The 21,466-nt window shown below is 39.2% G+C and overlaps 1 protein-coding gene across 1 annotated transcript in view; it reads right to left on the reverse strand.

The window, feature by feature from the left end:
• The window catches only part of vipr1b (vasoactive intestinal peptide receptor 1b), a 72,978-nt gene that overhangs the window by 41,010 nt on the left and 10,502 nt on the right, over positions 1–21,466 (reverse strand). The window contains exons 2-3 of the mRNA XM_082183283.1: positions 12,952–13,042; positions 5,365–5,475 (exon numbers count right to left, since the gene is read on the reverse strand). Of these exons, the coding sequence (XP_082039409.1) occupies positions 5,365–5,475; positions 12,952–13,042 (202 nt within the window). The remainder of the gene's footprint in view (positions 1–5,364; positions 5,476–12,951; positions 13,043–21,466) is intronic.

Below are 21,466 nucleotides of genomic sequence, written 5' to 3' on the forward strand. Positions count from 1 at the left end.
TTTATTTAAATTGAAGTATTTTTATGTCAAAATAAGACTGAGACTGATACAGCTTAATCTGCCTTAAGTTAGATTTTTTAGGGGGCAGTGAACACCTCATAGGGACCCTGTTCATCGAAGCGCAGCTGCAGTATCATTCTACTAGGAGCCAGTGAGGTGAGGGTTTATACACTGCTCAGAACATCACAGCTATACGTCTGCAAACCAGGGCTCAGATGGCAACTCTGTTCTTTTTCATTTAATTGAACTCTGTTGCTAAAAATAACCTCATCCGATGACAAGGAAGCACCAGAAGAGCTTTACCTGGCTGTGGGGAGTCATATAAGTTACGAAATGCATGACTGATCCCTTTTGGAGAAAGATCAATAAATGTGTTTTTATTTATATTCAGCACTCAAACTTGCCACCTTCACCCTCTGCTGCATATGAAACAAGCATTTCCGTTAGATGATTGAATGAACTAATGATTAGTAATATAAATATGGGCACTAAAAAAATCCAGTGGCATACTATGCATCATTAATCAAACAATCATTAATTAAGCACTCCTGAGAGGACTAAATGACATAACAAGAGTAAGACTATCTAAAGCCTTGCTTAATTAAATATTGAGGTTGAGCACCTCCATGAATACCTCAGCAAAACACCTTCATACAGAAACAAACTGGCTGTACTTGTTTATTCTTGTGTGAGGAAAACAGGTGATCAGGTAATAAGTAAGAACAGTTCAATATATTTATAAACTTAAAGGTGCAGTAAGCGATTTCTGAGAAACACTGTTGATATTTGAAATTGACACCCAAACAAACACACCCCTCCCTTTATTGCTCCGCCCCCCCAAAAAATGAACAAGCTATGCAACACACTAACAGCTCTCTAATGTATCTCCAGCGCTGGAAAGCCTTTTCAATATTAATGCGCATCCTAGCTCTTGCCTGACCCTTCTTCTTCAAATTATATTCCTCTGACCTTTTACTCTTTGGTTATATCTCAGCTATCTCTCTGTTTACAGTCTTTCTACAAATCCGATTGGTCCGATCCACTTTGTTTTTTCTCCTATTTACATGGCCAGGACTATGTACAAACAATTCTTTTTCAGCATACATACTCAGAACAGACATCTAGCAAATATTCATTTAGTTGTTTGTTTAGGTGTTAATTTAAATTTTCAACAGCGTTTCTCATAAATCCCTTACTGCACCTTTAAAGAAAATTTAAGCCATGCAAAAATCATATTAAAACCTGCAATCACATAAAAATCATATAAAAAACTGCACCATAATAATTAAAAAACTTGTGCATAATTTGAGAAATACTGCTTAAATCTACTAAATTACGATTAATAGTTAAAAACTACCAGTTCACAAGTCATTGTCATGAATGGTTGCTATAAAGAAGCGTGCGATAACAAAGAATTTACAAAAAATAAAAGTATTTAATCATAAATCCAAGAAGGGAACACGCATGAGAATACCAGGGTACCTATAATAACCAAACATTAACAACATGGAACACAGAACTGAGGAAACTAAGAACTTACACAGACAGAGTAATCTAGATAAAACAGAACAGGTGTCAAGGAGACTAATCATGCAAAACCCCAGAGACTAATTAGGGAACACAGGCAAAAACTAGGGGTGCGTTTCCCAAAAGCATCGTTAGCCAACTATGGTTGCAAGTTCCTTTGAACTCTATTAGTAACGACAGAAATTGCGACTAAACTTGGCTTTGGGAAACGCACCCCTGAACAGGGAAAACAGAACACAGTAAAAATTCAACCAAAACTGAATATACTCTTTACAGTGATATTATTTCTTCACACATTACACATATTTCATCCCAAGAGCTTTTCACTGACACTGCTATCAAGAAAGATTTTCTAAACTTTAGGAAAAAAACTAATTAGGAGCATAATTGTGTCAGTCATTATGTGTGTAAACAAATTATATAAATAATTTTCTAACAAATATTTTATGATATTTCACTTTTTGTTTGGACCATTTAAGTTATAAATACTAAGTACTTTTTATGGTGGATATTCACATTTTAAGATTGGATTTGGGAAAATGCTAAAAACAATATCTATAAATAAAAGGCATTTGGAAAAATTGTAAAATATAAAGTGACCTTCATTAAAGTGATCATCTTGCAAAAAGATCAAAGTCTCTGAACAGAAAAATCTGTCTCTTTGTTGGTAACAACAATTTACTGTGAGTCATCAGCGTAGGCTCTTTTTAAGACTTTCAATCACTCATTTCTCCAATGTTCCTTTAGCCTAGAAATGTCACTGGCAAGAAAACTCTTTCACAGCAGTGATTTTGAACCTCTCTCCTAAACGAAGGGGCAGCATCTTCTATCCAGACTGCTACCTTGGAAAGACTATGACAAGAATCATGTAAATTTATGTAGGGAACAGCATATTCCAGGGCTCAGTTTTATGGCAGGGCCCCTCTCTCACTGCAACGGTGGAGAAATGTTTGCTACCTTTCGATTGGATCGAATCTGGACTAGCATATACAAATGTCCAACACCATCAGATAAGGACGCTAGGACAACTGACACCTCAAGCACAGGAAAGACAAGACTTCTCATTGGTCTCATTATACCAACCGCCATAAAAACTTGTTAGGATGCAAGAGTCATTCATTCATTAATTGGATGGATGCAAGAGCAGTGGCTGAAACGAAGGTATGCCACAATGATCCATCTAATCCATTAATAACTATGTTTGGAAATCTTCAAACAGATACGACCATGAACTTCCAATCTGTGAGGAAAGAGACATTATCAAACATACGTTCAGAGTCTTCGTCCAGCGAGAGGGTAACGATTACAACATGTCCCGAGTATCCATACCAGAGAGACAAAAGTGGATTGACTAAGTCTCTGGTCCAGAGAGGCAGAAGACATTTACAACATGGTTAAGCTCAGGAGAGCAGACCTTCATTTCAAGGTACCTTCGGCTGTGTGTTCCAGATTGTTAAGGACCTTCTGCACCTACTTCAGGGCCTCATCTGCATGTTCCTGATTTTAGGACCCCTTTTGGTGCTGCAGGAGATCAGTATCCCACAGAGATTTGTGTTCTAGGCTGTTGAAACAGATTCCATCTCCTTTCCCCAATGCATTGTAACCCAGCACAACTAGTGGAAGAAGTCAGTATGATTTTCTAATTTACATTAGAAGTAATATAACGGATGCTAGTTAATAAAAAATAATGGTAACACTTTATAATAAGTATACAGTAATAAAGTACTTACAAATTATTAAAAAATTATTAGTTTATAGTTTATTCATAGTTTATATATTGTAGTCTCTACATTGTTAATATATTAACAGGCTATACAAATAGTGAGTTCTCCATTCATTTTCACTGTAATTAACACAATTATTATTGTTTAATTAACTCTGTAAAGGAATTGTTCATTGTTATTAGGAGTAAATAGTTCTTTAAAAAAATGGCATTAATTAAGAGATTTAAACAAACCTTTATTGGACATTGATGGCATTCATATTCAGTGTTCCTTAAAATGTTTACAAATACATTAAGCACACACACACATTGGCATATGTGGTTTACAAGGACTCTCCATAGGCGTAATGTATAGCATATATATATATTATATACATATTTCATTTTTTTAAGGAAAATGTAAAATACTAATGCAGGTAATGTCTAATAAAGGTTGGTCTAAATCACTTAATTAATTACCTTTTCCCATTTTATGTGACCTATTCTGAAGTGAGAACTATTTATGGTCAATAAGTTGTTAACAAAGCATAAAAACATTATCCAACTCTTTACATATGAGCTAATTAAACAATAATAATTTGTTAACTACAGTGACAATGAATGAAGAACTCGCTATTTGTAATATATTACCAATATAGAGACTACAATATATTAACTATTAATTAACTATAAACTAATAGTTTGCAAATGATTTGTAAGTACTTTATACTCACATTATTATTTGGTGGCCATATAGACCAAATCCTTACATTTATGGTGCCCATTTTCAACATAAACCACTTCCTGAATGAACAAAAAATAAAATGAAACTGCAGAATCTTACTTGCATACTCCTAGGCAATTCCTAAAGTGTTCAGTGTAGAAAATAAGTGCTTGAAACCCAGAGCTCCTCAAAGGAGATGTGCTCTCCTTTTTCATCCCTCTTTCATCATTGCAGAAACACTTTACATCCTCTAACACAGAGGCTGTAATTCCACTATATGGAATCGACATCGGTTTCCTTGTAGACTGTACCTGATGCATATTCTGCATTGCACACTGACATTTCTTCAAACCTAAACATATCTACATCATTGCAGATTTTAATGAATGTTAACCATGAATTCAACAGTTAATCTACAATAGAGCAATTTACAGTGGGATTTAAAATTTGCAGACTACCGGTATAAACAACATTTATTTTGCCTTTACAAATGATCATACCATAATAATAAATTGAGTGTTTTTATGTTTCTTTTTACAAAATCCTACAGCTTTCTGATTCATTTCTGAAACCCAGATTTTCACCAGTGACCTCAGACAAGTGTAACACAAATAATATGGCATGTGAAACTTAAAGGATTATTTGTAAAGAAATTAACAATTCTAAAAAATAAATAAATATAAATTTAGAACTTTGCACTAAGACATCCTTTGTTTAACATGTATGATAAAATACCCAAAATGCACTGCAAAAAAAGGGTGTTGTGTGAGTCTGTTGAACTTAGTATCGTGCTAGACTTTTAATGAGTTTAATTAATCATTTCTGGAGAGATGTGGTTGAGACAGAATTATCAGATAAACAAGCGTGACCTAATGGCACTACTACTCAATCAATGGGTCTGATTCGCCTCCTAATGAATTACCCATTGCATCCACTCAAAGCAGCGGTTCTGCATGTAAAATGCATAGTATACAGATTCCATTGTCTATAAATAGTTTAATGTCTGAAATAACCAAATTCTTTTCATAATTCTATGAATTCTACAAACATGCTATTAATTGTCAACCACTTGTAGATTCATGACAACATACCACTAAAATCCTGTTTGCTAGAGTTTTTGTTTTTGTTTTGGGGTTGGTTTTTTTACGTTGTGACAAGGAAGTGCTCGTTTTAGAGTTACCATTTTCCCAAGCACACCAGCTTTCCTTGAGAAGTCTGATATCAAAGAAACTACTCCAGTGAGTGTGTGGGAGTACTGAACTGAAGTGCCTTTAACTTTTACAGCGATGTGACAGCCCATGACAGCGACTGACAAGATAACAAAAGACACATTACACTTTTCCTCTGGAGTTACTACTGTTACTTAATGCCTTGAAGTTCATCAAAGGTTTTGATGATGATTTCAACTTACCCTCATGATGATCAGAGAAGTGTCTGAAGTAATTTGGACAAGGAATAACCACGTGTTCCCCAACTTTGGCTGATGGCCAGCAAGCAATAATATCCCACATTCCTTTGCAGCCTGGCAAAAGAATAAAGTACAGCATTAACTCAGTATAACCCTGTTGTATAAAGGCAAAAAAACACAATTAGGTTTTAAGTTAAGGGGCCCTATTTTAACGATCTGAAACGCAAGTATCAAACGCGAAACGCAAGTAACTTTGTGGGCGGATCTCGGGCGCTGTTGCTATTATACCGGCGGGATAAATTACTCTTGCGCCCGACGCAAATCTAAAATGGGTTGGTCTGAAGTAGCTACATTATTCATAGGTGTGGTTTGGGCGTAACGTGAAATAAACCAATCAGAGCGACATCTCACATTCCCTTTAAGAGCAGGCACGCTTGTTCCATGGCGGATTGCTATTATAACGGCGGATTTGCCAGGCGCGCCAGGAGCGGTTCACAGCCGAGGAGACCGACGTTCTCATCAGGGCCGTAAAACACAGAGAAGTGACATTGGGGATGGTGAAACCCACCCAAATTAGCTTCGGTTAAACAGGTGTATAATTATTTGGGTAAATGTGTAAGCTAGATTTATGCCTATTTTTTCACATCTTCATGGACACAACAATGATTTCCCTCATGTGTTAATATTTTTCCTTGTAATAATGCATGGTTTTCTAAAAATGAGAACTGCTGCGTCTGTGTGTAGATGAGATAAGCAAAGTGTATGCGCGTTGTGCACACGCTACATTGGTTATGGCCAAGCATGCGCCCTTAAAATAGCAATGAATAACATGCGCCACTTTTCCTGGTCAGTGGCAGAATTGTTTTCTAAACCTGCAAAATACGTTTCCGCCGGAACACGCCTCCTCTTTGCGCTGAACCGCCCCCGGGAGCGCAAATGCATTTGCTAGTTTACCGACGTGCGTCTGTGGAGGGAAAAGTCTGCTGTGCGCGGGTGCAAAATAGGAATGATACATGCGTCGGTGTACAAAGTCAATTGCACTGGGTGCAAGATAGGGCCCTATATCTTATCTACATAAGTTCGTTTTGGTCCTTGAATCACGCCTTCCAGAAGTGCTGATATTTCACCAGTATCAGCATGGGGACTGTTCACCGTTTGTATTACTACGCGTGTCTCTGTGCATAGACAGACAGCATTTCTCCCAGAAAGCGTTAATGGCGGAGAATAAAAGTCTCTGAGTAGCCTAATGCAATTATTTAAGCCACGAAAATAAACTTCAATCCGTAAAATAAGTATAACGAATTTCACAAAAGGCATGTTGTATGTCTCCGGCACGTTTTACCCCAAAATTTTACCCAAATTACTCAAAAATCAAACATAGAAATAATTATTATTAATTATTATCTTTCGATACATCTGTTTACAAATTCCCGACTATCCCGAATATCAAATTTGAATATCACGACATCAATGTCTGTAAAAAAATAACGTGCACAATACACGGTAGTATTTACGAGAAGCAGAGGTCCAGGGAGTACATGAATTTCCTGAAAAACCCACGGTACTAGATTTTTTTTACTATTTCATCACTTTCCGAGAAGTGGGAAAAAATGGCGGCCTGAGCGGCTTCAACATGCTGTCTGAGACGACAACATCCATAATAGGCGACATAATTTGTGTATAAATTTGTTCTTCACTTGCTGAAATTGAATTGGAATGATCAGGGAACTAAGTGCAATACTGAATGCTAAAGAGAATAAATGCAGAATAAACCATTTATTTAAAAGTAACATGAAGACTCTTAAACTCTCACTTCCCTAATCCCTCAGTTGGACACCTGTGAGCACAATAAACTGAGATATGGTATCAGCTTATTGCTTTACCTGTAATATTTTGAATATTTACGACGTTCCTCATGCCCCCAGAATGCATCCTTTTGATTCATGAGGCGAGGTGAGTTGGTTCGTGACTGTAAATGTGGAAAACTGACAGCTAGTTTATCTTATTCGTCCTCTCCAAGCTACAGCGGAATGTTCCAGAGCCAAGCGGCCTGTTTAAAAATCCACCTAGGTATATGGATGTGCAGGCGGGTCAGCACACAGATTGTAGACATGTAAATTCAATCCTCTCAGGATTTCAGTTTAAATTGAAATCTGATAAACGTGTTAATCTATCCAAAGTAATATAGTTAAACACACTGACTAGATAACTTTGAAAGGAAAAAGTAGATGCTTTGACCACTAATATGCATTTTTAGCTTTATAGGTTTAGGTCAATTTCAAATACTGTTGTTGAATAGACCTCTTGTAAAAAAATAATAATAATAAAAAATAAAAAATATCACATAAACTCAGTGTTTAGATCAAGTGATAGGTGAATTTCATGGAAGGCATGTGATTGCATCCTGATGTTCATGAAACCAATCTTGGATGTGTTCAGCAGAATGTATGGATGCATTTTCACCTAAAATTTGGGGGGAGGAAACAGTGTTTGCACTATAGCAGTGGTTCCTAAACTGCGGGTACGTGGGGTGACAGAGGGGATACGCGAACAAAATGCTGAGATTTGCCATTCATTTATTCATTCATTTATTAATTCATTCATTCTATCCCACCTTAAAATAACATTAAAATCGAGCATGTATTTCTAACAGGGCAAGCAAAATGCAGTAATAGTCAGTGTGCATATGATAGATTGCGTGCAGCCTTAGCAAATCGCGCTACATTACTGCCATTCTTGACAATGTACCTTTGTTAAAATTAGGATTTAGCACTTACTAGCATGAAGAACAAATAGCCAATACGTAGACACGGACTGTTCATAGAGATCTATTTACGACTCAAACTCTCTTCCATATAAAAACATACCCAGTATGAGTTCTTGTTTAATAATATAGTAATGTTGTGATGAATAATGTTGATAATATATTATAGGAGCAAGAATGCAATTTTTCCCAAATGTCCACACGATTGCAAATGTGACATTAATTTTATACAACAGTTCAACAAACAAAAGGGTCATATTAAGTGATGTACATTTTAAACACAGTAATGTTTGCCCTGTAGCGTCTGGACCAATCAGACACACACAAATTATTCATTTATTTAATGAATAATCCAGCAAACTCACTCTCCCAACAAAGGTTTATGAAACTTCCCCCAAAACTAACATCCCAAATGAAGCTAACACACTGGCAGAATCCGGTTTCCTGTTACAGGATCATTAAGATTGATAAAACCTTTTACGACCCCAAAAAGGAAAAAAAAAATTTGCAGAGGGCTGTGATGCTCACTTAATTCTTACTGAGGAAGAGAAATAAACTCTGTTAATCCTATATATTCTATATATAAACACTTGAGAAATGTGTAAACATGTATCTAATTTTCCCATCTAATGATTTTCCTTTTATGTGGTTTGGCCTTTGTATTCTTGTAAACTTTTGGGATTAATGTTTCAGACTTTGCTGCATACTATGGTTTACCAAAATCATATGTGTGGCACGTTTAGTCTCTATAAACTCCAATCTTCGTCCCCCATTTGTTAATTTACATTACATTTTGCTAACTTTGTGACGCATTAGTATTATAAGCATCTTAAAGATTCTTGTGTTAAACATTAAATCAAATTACATGTTCAAAGGCCTGCTTGAACAATGGGTCGTAATGAAATTTCCCTCCAAAGAAAAACACTTCTTATTGCCTCACACACCTCCAGAGGGTGTGACATCTTCACACTTAAAAAATCACTGATCACAAGATCAGCTCTCTCTTAGCTCTCTTAGCTCTCTAGCTCTCTTATGGCGCTTTTCCACTACACAGTACCAGCTCGCCTCGACTCGACTCGGCTCTGTTTGGTTTTCCACTGTGTAAAAGTTGTACCTGTACCTGCTTCCAGGTACTTTTTTTCGTACCACCTCCGGCGAGGTTCTAAGCGAGCTGAGGCGATACTAAAATGTGACGTGAAAGCACGGCAGACTGCTGATTGGTCAGAGAGAATCGTCACTATTCACTGCGTCATCATTGCACGCGCTAGACGGAGTATCCTGAATAAAAAACAACAAAAACATCCAAAAACAGCATACACTCGATTTCCTCCATTGTCCTGTGTGTGTGGGTAGCGGGTGTGTCTCGCGCGTCTCGCGTAAAAGATTAAGTCACGGCAGTTTCCTGCGGCGTCGCTATGACGACCAGGTACTATTGTGGAGGTACTATCTGCAATGGAAAACGGAGCTAAAAGCGAGCCGAGCCGAGTCGAGTTGAGCTGGTACTGGTAATGGAAAAGCGCCATTAGTCCCTTTCTGAAATGCTGACGTGAAGATGATGCTGAACTAGAATTTCCTAAGGACCCCCAAGCTTGTGCCAGGCTGCGGCCTTGTCTTTCCATTAACCAACGATCCTCTGACTCCCACTGGTTCTCTCTCATCAAGACCACATCAGCAAAGATCAACTGGAACCTCAACAGATTGCATCAGGTCTCTTTCCAACAGCTCTCTTTCCCTTGGTAAACCGTATGCATGTATGTGTGTGTATGTTAGAGTAGTTTAAGTGTTTAGACAAGTTAATCAAATCTTGTTCATGTCACACATAAAGTTGTCCATGTCTCAAGCTCATATCTGGAGTCACTAATCACAAATCTTGTCTACTTGCTCTTAGTATACTGTAAAGTAAGAAAGACATTTCCCATGCCCCGGAAATGTACATTTCTTAGAATTACTAAAAAATGTACACGGGACAAACAGGTTAATTGATTGTAAAATTAAGTTACAACATTAAGTTAATTGTATTAACTGATCCAAATATTAATAATCAATTATAACCAGTTATTATTGATTATTAATATTTCGTAGAGCTAATTTGCTACACTCTATTTTCCAGTGAAATAACAGTTCCAACATAAGCCACAGCAGAACTGCAGCACACAGCGGTGTGTTGCGAATGAATCTGCGGCTTTGAACGAATCGTGAGAGTCAATGATTCAATGACTCATTCATAAATATAGCCACTTGCTTTGTTACTGGATGAATGAATGAATGAATGAATGAATGAATGAATGAATGACTCATTAAGACAGTGACTTACCACCGACTACTGAAGGTTTTAGTTTAATATTTAAAAGTATCAATTCATTATTACCATCATTACATATTTCTCTATTGACATGTTTTTTTATTTAAAACATTACTTCTTTTATGAAGGTATTTATAAAGTAAAAAAATGCACTGGAAAATCAATTTAAGGGGGCAAAAATTGTCCCTTAATGGAAAGGGGGTACGACACTCTAAAACGTTTGGGAACCGCTAACCTATAGGATGTGACTAATATACAACCCAACAGAGGAATCATCACACTTAATGTCTTCCAAAAGATGGCTGCCAATAGCACTATAGCTCATCTATTAGTGTGTTACAGTTATCTACAGATGGATCAACTCATAAACTCATTCAGGTGTAGATCTTGTTCCAGTTTACAGTATGTCTCTTTGCTTTGCAAATAAGTGGTTACTGAATGACACCTACTATAAATTCCAGTTTTCCAGAGATCACAATGTACAAGCTTTAGATGAACCTTCTGATGCAAATCAATAGTATTTTTTGTACCATGTCAAGTACACCCGCATTACACCAAATTAATTCATGTCATTGTTACTTTCATGTTATTCAAAACTGCACATCTATATCTAAGAATTCATATCTAACCACAATAATAACTACCAAAAGTCACTGCAGACCTTTAAAGATTTACATGGATTGTTTAGAAATTCCCTCTAGATTCATTAGCTACCAAGCTGATCATCCTTGAACCTAAAGAACCCAATCAATCAATCAATCAATTAGCTGGTAATGCTGAAATGCTCTTTATCTAAGAAAAATATATAAATCTCCAACCCTCAAGTCTATCTTAGAACAATGCACAATACACACTACAGGGCTTTCACTTCAAACAGTTACATGAAATGCTTTTGGGCACAACAGATCCTTTCATTCATTCCACTTTCTATCCATGATGGGGGTCTGACTTTTCTTCCACTTCAAAAAAAATTGTCTTTCATGCCTGATTGCCAGTTCATCTCGTCAACCTGAAAAATGAGTCAGTGGAGGATAAGCCACTTCGTACCTCAAAGGAGCTTCCGTATAATTGCGATATCTATGTGCGAAGCACTGGTCCCCGGACCTTTTGCTGAATACTGAAATACTGAACCAGTATTTTGTCAGAATGCTTGCTGGCATGATGCATCTCATTGATGAGGATGTTGGTAATCAGCCTTTGACAACAGTTAATTTTTTGACTTTTCAAACTGTACTTCTACTGGATGAAGCATTTTGCAGTTATTTTAATTTATTTATTTATTTTCCATAATAAATGTTTACAATAGATGCAAACATTTGACATAATAAAAGTTTACACAATAAATGACAATGCATTAAAGAGTTTAATTATATAGACCTTATTTGTCAGAGAAACAAGTGCTCAGCCATCTTTAGAATATTGTGTTTGAACTTCCGTTTTTGCAGTTGCTCTGTATTTGTCTATGGCATCACTGATGAAGAGTAATTAGCTGGTAAAGTCGATTTACTTATGGTAGAGTTAGCGTAGGTTATCACGAGCATTGTAATGTTTAAAAACAGATGTCATACCAAATGTCAGGAAGATTTTAAAATTAGTGGTTCATTAACAAATCCATAAGGTCTTACTTTCATGCTGTGGAAATGCAAACCGGTAGACAGAACACAACAAGCGCAGCGCTGAAAAGGGGCGGGGCTACATAAGGTAAATATGACCAGTACAAAAACAAGCTAATTAGCATCTCAGTTTCCTTAAAAGGCTTAAAAGAATGTGTGTGTGTTTATATATATATATATATATATATATGAAGAGTTCAGATGCAAAAGCCTCTAAGTGCCATCTGAAATTTTCTTCTAGAATGATCATTTTTATCAAGCTTGTATATTTAAATTCAGTAATTTCACTTAAATGGCTATGAAAATGACCTATTAATTGCAATTTAAGTGAAATCATAGCCATTTAAGTGAAATTACTGAATTTAAATATACAAGCTTGATAAAAATGATCATTCTAGAAGAAAATTTCAGATGGCACTTAGAGGCTTTTGCATCTGAACTCTTCATATATATATATATATATATATACACTATTTATTATTTACTTTTTTGTTATATTTTCCAATTAAACAAATTCTAAATATCAGTTCTAAACTGTAAAATATTACCTTAATTAATAGGCTTAACTTAAAAAAGTAAGTTACCTGGTTGCCTTAAAATTTGAGTTCACTGAAATTTAAATTTTCAGTTAATACAAAGGAGATTGGTTCAATAAACAGAACCTCTAAATGTTATGTTCTCTGAACCACATTAATTATCTAAGTTGATTTGACAAAAGATAAAAAGTTGTGATAAAAAATCATGAAAATATTTTTTTTTTACAGAATAGATTGTCAATTATTTTCTGTTTTTGTTCTATTTCAGCACCAAACATTATATCTCGGTGATTTCCTGTTACGTCTATTTTCCCTCATCAATTGTTTATTGACTGTGAAAATAGCAAAAAGGCGACATTATACTGTAAAGATCACCTGATGTGACGTTTCCTGCTGTTTTATTCTCGCACCTCGCTCTTGCCAGCTCAATCTCATTTACCACGTCACACATCTGAACAGCACAAACCTGCAAAAGAGACAGTGTGAGAGAGACAGAGAGAGAGAGAGAACATTTCAGTTGTTTAACCACATCACAGCCTTCAAAGTAATTCAGTGATTCACCACAACATTCTTCTCAGGATAGTCTATTACTTTAAGGTGTCAGCTTTCATCTTGTAAGGCTTTCATTTCATATGCATATTTATGGATTGCTGTGAAGTCTCATGGGGGCTTATTGTGGCTAAATATTTACAGCAAATGCCAACTAGGAATTAAATTCCACTGCTTGAAAAATCCACAATCTTAAAAACTCATTTTTGTCATTACACCAGTTTGCCATACACCATTCCTACTGACAAAATGACAGACCGTTGCTCGCCTGTACGCTAGCGGCACACAGACAAAAGAGCGCCATTGCACTGTGGAGATGATATCATGCCTGTAAGGGAGAAAAGGCGCGTGGGGCCAGTGAGTAATCGTCAGATTGCTCACTGATGTCCACTGCTGATGACAAATTCATGCTGACAGTCAGTGGCAGACAGCCTGCGGTCAATAAGAACGTGAAAGTCCAACGAACAGCTTGAGAAGGTCAATGAAGACATGGTGCCGAGGAAGAGGGGTGTAATGGATGGGGAGGACTGAATCCCAATAGTGCTAATAATCGGATATGTGTGTGGGTGTTTGTGATGCTTTGCGTATTGTCTTGAGTTAGCATCTATGTGTGCGTCTGTTTTGGTATTATGTGTGCGTGGGCCTGCATTTGAGTGTGTGTGTGTGTATGGTGGGTACAGGTGTGTCTGTGCATTTCAATGTGAGAGTGGGCATAGTCCAGAGATCCGTGATCTAGAACAAGATAAGGTTACTGGGAAATGAAAAAAGTTAGATTTTAAGTACTTCTGCTGGGTCCTGTACTTGCTGAGCAACTGGCAGTGACATGAATGGAAATGCTAATGATAGATTCTCAATGTATTATAGACCTCTTTGGGCCAAATCACACTTAACCAAGGACATAAGCATTGAAAACATTTACAATATAAATCTCATCCAATGCCTTTATAAACAATTGATGGTTGGGAAAAGGTGCAGGTAAGATTTTTTAAATATTTTTGAAAGAAGTCTCTTATGCTCACCAAGGTCAAAAATACAGTAAAACAGTAATATTGTGAAATATTATTATCCACTATATTATGCTTTAAAATGTATGCCTTGTGATGGCAAAGCTAAATTTTCAGCATCATTACTCCAGTCTTCAGTGTCACATGATCTTCCAGAAATCATTCTAAAGCTGATTTGGTGCTTAAGTAACATTTCTTATTATTATTAATGTTGAAAGCAGTTGTGCTGCTTAATAAATGCCTCTACTGTCACTTCTAATCAATTAAAGATATCCATGCTGAATAAAAGTATTATTTTCTTTCTGTATAACAGAATTCTGTATACAAGTATACAATTCTTTTTAAATGTCATGAAAAATTTCACTGCTGTCATTTTCACCATATCTTAAATGATTTATTGTATTTAACAGCAATCAGTTACAGAAATGACAGTGATGGAAATTATATTTTTGGAATAAATGGGCCAGATCCTTCATCTTGCAGAAGAAAATTTCATTCTTTATGTATCCTAAATACACAATCAAATAAAAGATTCTGTAGGACAGTCGTAACAAATACATTTCACGCAATAAATATTGCAACTAAATAAATCAATTATATAATTATAAAAAATACATATTGTATATTTCACACATTTTATTTCCAATATTTTCATATTTGTGTAATTGATTTTCATAGTTTACAAGGGTTTTCATAGCCTGGGTCATTGACAAGGATAAAAGAAAACAAAAAATCTATACATAAAAGGCCTTTGAAGAGTAGCAAAAGTAAATGAAGTCATGGTGAAAGTCCAACAAAAATCTTTAAGAAAACAAACTGAAAGGAAAGGGAAAAAAACAAAAGAGTTGAGTCTTTAAGCTCATGGGTTCTCATCTTTGGCCCTCGAGGTCCAATGTGCTCCAACCCTAATGAAAAACCTGAACAAGCCAATATAGATCTTCAGGATTAGAAAGTTACAGGCAGGTGAGTACAAAGTTGGAGTTAAAATCTGAAGGGAAGTGAACCTCGAGGGCCAGAGTTGAGAACTCAACTGACCATACTACAAACAGAAAAAGTGAAAATCATTGAGAAGCACACAGCTGTTTCAAAATATCTTGAAGAGGAGCCCTGTAATGAAGTGTACCTGCTCTATGACACTGCCAATAACATCTAAATGATGGATCTGCATTTCAAGATAAATGTTTAGAAGGAGAGCAGCAGAAATGATGCTGAAAATATAGGTGCTATTTTTGCTGGGTTTCAGCTGTCACTCTCCGGTACTTTGGTGCATGGATAATAGGGTCAGCTCAGTGAGAGGCTGCTTCACTGCCATCATCAGCCATGCGTGCACCTATAATCCCCACCAGCAGAAGATTCCATCATACTTTTTATTGCATCATCTGACCTTGTGTAGCTCTTAAGACACTGTAAAAGTAAAAGTGGAAGGGAAGAGTACACAAAAAAACTTGAAACAACACTGAAAATGCAGCTATCTTCAGTTAATAATTGCCTTCTCAGTCTGAAGTATAAAAGGTTGTATCCTGTGTGCTAGTCAAGGTTGGTAACATCATTTGCTTCATGGAAACAAATAATAAACTGCAGGTTTGGATTAGAGAAGTTTCTATGGAACCGATTATTTGCTTCTCCATAAAACTGAGGACAAAGGAGCCATTTAGAGGTTGTTTACAGTGATTTGCCTAAATTACAATAACAGTGTGCCATTCGTCTGATAATAAATCTCCCAGATTCCCTCAAATATTTCCTCTCAGAGTTACATCAGATAACGGATGCGCATTCTTCCTTATGCGTTGGCGCATTCATCAGGTGCGGGGTCCATTGCGTGTGAAAGCAACCCAATAAAGCGGAGGGTCAGGCATCGGGCCGATCTCTGATGCATTCCTGGCGAACCGCACACACTCAGCTCACATATTTGTGTTTATACTCAAATTATTTGCGAGAGTTCAACTATGTAAGTGGATTCCCAGCTGGAAAATCCAGCTTAGGCTGGATTGCTGTGTTTTGGAACATGATAGCAGGTCTAAGCTGGTTATTAGCCGGTCCATGCCTTGTGTTTTTACACATCTTTTTTTCCAAACAGCTCATTTCCAAAAATATCAGCACATAATCCATCTCTCACTGAATAAGTCTAGGATCCTGCTAAAAAAAATACCCTTTAAACCATGCTGGTTAAAGATGATCTAGCTTGTCTCCCAGCCTGGCCAAACAAGCGTTCAGCTATAGTTTTTCGGCCAGAGACCAAAAGCCCTGTAAAACCAGCAAACAAAACCATCTTTGGAGACCAGAAAACCACGTTGAGTAGTTAAAAGAGTATATTCTTCCTTTAAACAGTCTTTATGGGCAGTATTGATCTATTTGCTTAATGCCAGCCTTCCTTTTCAGTGGTATTTGAGAGAAAGAGACAGAAGGCCAGGGGATTGTCCCCTAAACAATGACCATGCAATGACTCAGACCAAGACCTTGGCAACAGTACATCAACCACAGAGCTTCTAATGGCACGCCAAATGAGAAGCTCACCAGAAAAATAGTGTTGCAATATTAGAGATCAGATTGTCTTATCGCTCAAACAATTTGCATTGGATTTTTTAAACAAACCATGGTTCACATGTACCAAGGGGTCCAAAAGTCAATAGTTTGATATGTGGCCTGTAGTACAGAATCGTAAATATTTATTCTTCTCCAAATATACCCTATAAAATTCCTTTAATGGTGTGGCGAGCACGACGAGGTCGAGGGCCGTGGGAGGACGGCGCGAGGCCGGTGGCGTGATTGATAATGAGCGACACGTGCGCGACGCACCGGTCTCGCATCTCTCACGGAGGAGAGGAAGCATAAAGGAGGAGTGACGACAGTGAAGAGCGAGAGAGGAACAGGCCTGTGTTTTATTTGATGTTCTGTGTTGCCAGCAGTCGTCCGTGAGGGGCTGCTGGCTTTTACTTTCGTTTTGTATTTGTTTTATTTTTGTCATTAAAAGTCTTTAAATGTTCGCCGGTTCCCGCCTCCTTCTTCCCGTAACATCTGAACTTCGTTACAAATGGTCTCAGGTCTGTCTATATGCATTAAATCCCTGCAAATAAAATATTTTATTCGTTTTACAAAGTAAAGTTAACAAGATACTTAAAGAGGTGGTATAATGCCCTTTTCACAAGATGTCAAATAAGTATTTGATGTCCCCAGAATGTGTATGTGAAGTTTTAGCTCAAAATACCCGACAGCTATTTTATATAGCATGTTCAAATGCACACAGTTTTTGTGTCTGTCCCTTTAAATGCAAATGAGCTGCTGCTCCCAGCACAGAGGGCAGAGCTTCAACAGTTTGTGTCCTTTTACCTCACACAGACATGCACTGAAAATTTCAAAAACGTTTAGCCTTTTATGTTCAAACTGGAGTCAGACAATGATGGAGAGACTCAAGAAGAAGGGATAACATGTAGAATGCAACAGGACATTTCTGAATGGTTAGTTGATGAATTTATGCAGCTTATGTGCAGTTATCTTCTAGTCATTGATTAGCATATTCTGTCATGATGATCTATAAATCGCATTCCCGGGGGCGGGGTTTATGTAAATTCTAGGGTTAGTAATGTCATTAAACCGGGAGGAATTTCTTGTTGTAACTTTGCAGATGTTGTTTATGCTCAAAAAGCAACATTACACACTAACTAAAGTTAAAAAAGTGAAATCATAATCAACCACCCCTTTAATGTAGGAAATGTACATACTGTTTACTGTATGTCAGGATGATCTGGTTAATATTTGTATGAAGTTTGATTTGTGACCTATAGTACTAATCTGAAGTATTTCTTTTCCATGTATGTATTATTTCTTTGTTGTAAATAAATAAACATTCATACACATACTATACATACATGACTGAATGGATGGTCACAGGACTGTCTATATGCATTCAATTCTATTAATTTCACAAAGTAAGGTTGATTTAATATAAGAAATTACATGTTTAAATGGAAAATAATCTCTTTCATATTTGTTACAATTAAAAAAGTTTTTTTATTTTTTAGATATTACTTTTTAGTTCTTTTTTTTTTTTTATGTTCAGTTGTATTGATACATCTTCTGATGCAGACCAGGGCACATCATCAGTGATGTATCCTGAGGTCATCGGGTGTTTCGGGTCTCTCGAACATCAGACACCCTCACTCAGGCGACCCAGCTGAGGTTGATCAAGCCTCAGCTTGTGCCCTGGCAGCTCAACCACGGTTCCGCTCTCTTAATCCAGAGCCACCTAGAGGCTTTCTCCGCTGCCTCTGTGCTGTTACAGATGGCTCTTCTCCTCCTTTCGCCTGTGATGCCGAGTGCAGTATATGCCCTGCAGAGGGACTGTCCCGCAAAGCCTCTGCACCCTACCTCTACAGGCAAGCACCTTGCCTTCCAGTCTTGTTCGTGGCAGTCGCTGACTAAGTCCTGATATTTCCCCTTTTTTCGCTCAAAGGCCTCCTCCATTCGCTCCTCCCATGGCACGGTGAGCTCCAGCATTACAACATTTTTTGTTGCCTCAGATACCAGGATTATGTCAGGTCTGAGTGAGGTCTTGACTACATGCTGGGGGAACTTGAGCTGCTTGCCCAGGTCTACTGACAGCTGCCAGTCCTGTGCAGTTTGGAGAAGCCCTGATGTTCCTTTCTTTGTTCCTGGCTTTTCTCCGGCTCTAATGAAGCTGATGGTTTGCTTCCTAGGTCTGGACTTTTGGCAGATGGAAACAGCACTAGAGATGCTCTCTGCGATAGTCTTGAGCACCTGATCATGACGCCAGCGGTATCGGCCTTCCCCCAGAGCTTTTGGGCAACAACTCAATACGTGCTCAAGGGTCCCCTTGTTCTTCAGGCAGAGGGGGCATGCTGGTGATTCGGTCAAGCCCCAGCAGTGCAGATTGGATGGACTGGGAAGAACATCATAGACCGCCTGGACCAGGAACTTGATGCGGTGTGGTTCTGCCCTCCACAGGTCAGTCCACGAGATCTTCCTCTCCATAACTTGCTCCCATCTAGTCCATGCGCCTTGCTGTCTCATCCCCACTGCTCTGCTGGTCCTCTCCTCCTCCACAGCTGCTCTGACTTCCTTCTGAACCAGTTGCCGCCGCTCCTTCCCCCGCGCTTTGTCATAACGGGGGGCTGTAACGGCTCCTAGTCCAGCCCTTCCTCTGGCCACAGTTCCCACAAGGACTCCATGGCGCAAACGGGACTCTGCCTGCTCCACTGCCACCTCTGCTCTCCACTTCCTGCCAGTCTTGACTACCACCCCTGCCCCAGAGACTTTTGGGTCTGTTGATTCCCGGAACTGCAGCACCTCTCTTGCACGCAAAACCTTAAACTCCTCCTCGATAGATTTCAGAGGTAGTGTCAGTTTGCAGCTGTTACCATAGAGTGCGATGTTGCTTAAGCTCCGCGGTAGACCCAACCATCTCCTCAGATAGCAGCTGACTCTCCTCTCCAGGTCTGTAATGGTGGAGATCGGGAATTCATAGAGAAGCAGTGGCCACAGTATCCTCGGCAGAATCCCGTGCTGGTAGATCCACGCCTTGAATTTGCCGGGTAGTCCTGTTTTGTCGACGCTCTTCAGCCATTTCTCCAACTCCTCACAGGTGTTCTTTATTGAAGCTGTGTCCCTGAGGCTGCTATCAAAGTACCTCCCCAGGCTTTTCACAGGCTTCTCGGAGATGGTAGGCATCGGTGTTCCTGAGATCGAAAACCGGAACTTGTCGACCACTCTGCCCTTCTTCAGGACCAAGGATCTTGACTTTGCTGGCTTAAAAGACATCCTGGCCCATCCCAACAGCCTCTCTAGGCCTCTCAAGATCCATCTGGCTCCAGGCACTGACTCGGTGGTTACTGTCAGGTCGTCCATGAACGCACGGATCGGTGGTTGGCGGATCCCGGACCTGGACTTGGGGCCTCTACACTCTGGTTCAGCAGATTTTACCAACATGTTCATTGCTAGTGCGAACAGGATCACGGAGATGGTGCAGCCTGTGATAATTCCAACCTCCAGTCTGTGCCACTCCGATGTTACTGACCCTGCTGAGACTCTCAGACTGAACTCACTGTAATAATCCCGAATGAGGTCTCTGACTGTAGCTGGAACATGGTGCCTCTCCAGTGTTTCCCACACCAACTTATGGGGCATAGAGCCATAGGCATTGGCCAGATCTAACCATAGGACCACCAGATCTCCCTTGTTCTCCTTTGCTTCTCTAAGGAGCTGCGTGACCACGCCTGTGTGTTCTAAACACCCCGGTACACCAGAAATGCCGCCTTTCTGCACTGAGGTGTCGATGTACCCGTTCTTAAGGAAGAAGTCAGCCAGCCTCCTAGCCACAATGCTGAAGAAGATCTTCCCCTCAACACTGAGTAGTGAGATAATTCTGAACTGGCTGATTTCTTTGGCGTCCTCCTCTTTAGGGATCCACACACCCTCAGCAAACCGCCACTGCTGCGCTGCTTTCCCTCTTCTCCAGATGACCTTTAGGATCCTCCAAAGCCGGTGTAGCAACTTGGGACAGTGCTTGTATACCTTGTAAGTGGTTCCACTTGGTCCTGGTGCTGACCCGGTTCTTGCCCTCTTTACCACATCTTGAACTTCTTTCAGGAGAGGTTCCCTCTGGTCGAATGCCACCGTTGGCTCTGGTGGTCTTAACACGGTATCACACTGTCCTAGGTCTTGGTCTCTGGTGGGGTCTCTGAAAGTGTTTTGAAGGTGTTGCTCGACATCCTCCTTTGCACAGGCTAAGCGTCCGCTGCGTCTCTGTCCGAGGAGCTGTTTGGTGAACCCGAATGGGTTGCTGATGAAGGCAGTGCGTCTCTGAGCTCTTTCTCTGCGCCGCCTCCTGTGGTATTCCGCCCTGCGCAGGGTAAGGAGTCTCTTCCTGAGCACAGTACGAAGCTCTGCCAATGGCGCCCGCTCCTCTTGTCTTGCCACCTTGTACTGTTTGGTCAAGGCTTTCAGCTCTTTCCTGATGTTGTGGATTTTAACCGCCCGCTGGTTCATGCTATAGGGCTGCCTAGCCCCTCTTTCTTCCTCAACTCCAAACCTTTCCGCAGCCATACTCACTATGATAGTTGTCGTAGCCTGCAGTCTCCTCTCCACATCCCCTTTGGCCGTTGTTTCTAGTACTGCATCCACATCCTCGTCAAACTTCTGCCACTCTGATGTTTTAGAGGCTTGAGGCCACTTGATCCTTCTCTTCTCCGATGGCCTGCTTGGAGGGACTGACGGCACCACTTGGAGGCTCTGGGCTCTGTGGGGTGCTTCCGGGCCCTGCTCCTCCTCTGTCTCACCAGGCACTAGTCCTGAGCATTGTGATGGTTGTAGTCTCTCCTTAC

The sequence above is a fragment of the Leuciscus leuciscus genome (genome assembly GCF_965113295.1).
Source record: "Leuciscus leuciscus genome assembly, chromosome: 11".
Classification (NCBI taxonomy): domain Eukaryota; kingdom Metazoa; phylum Chordata; class Actinopteri; order Cypriniformes; family Leuciscidae; genus Leuciscus; species Leuciscus leuciscus.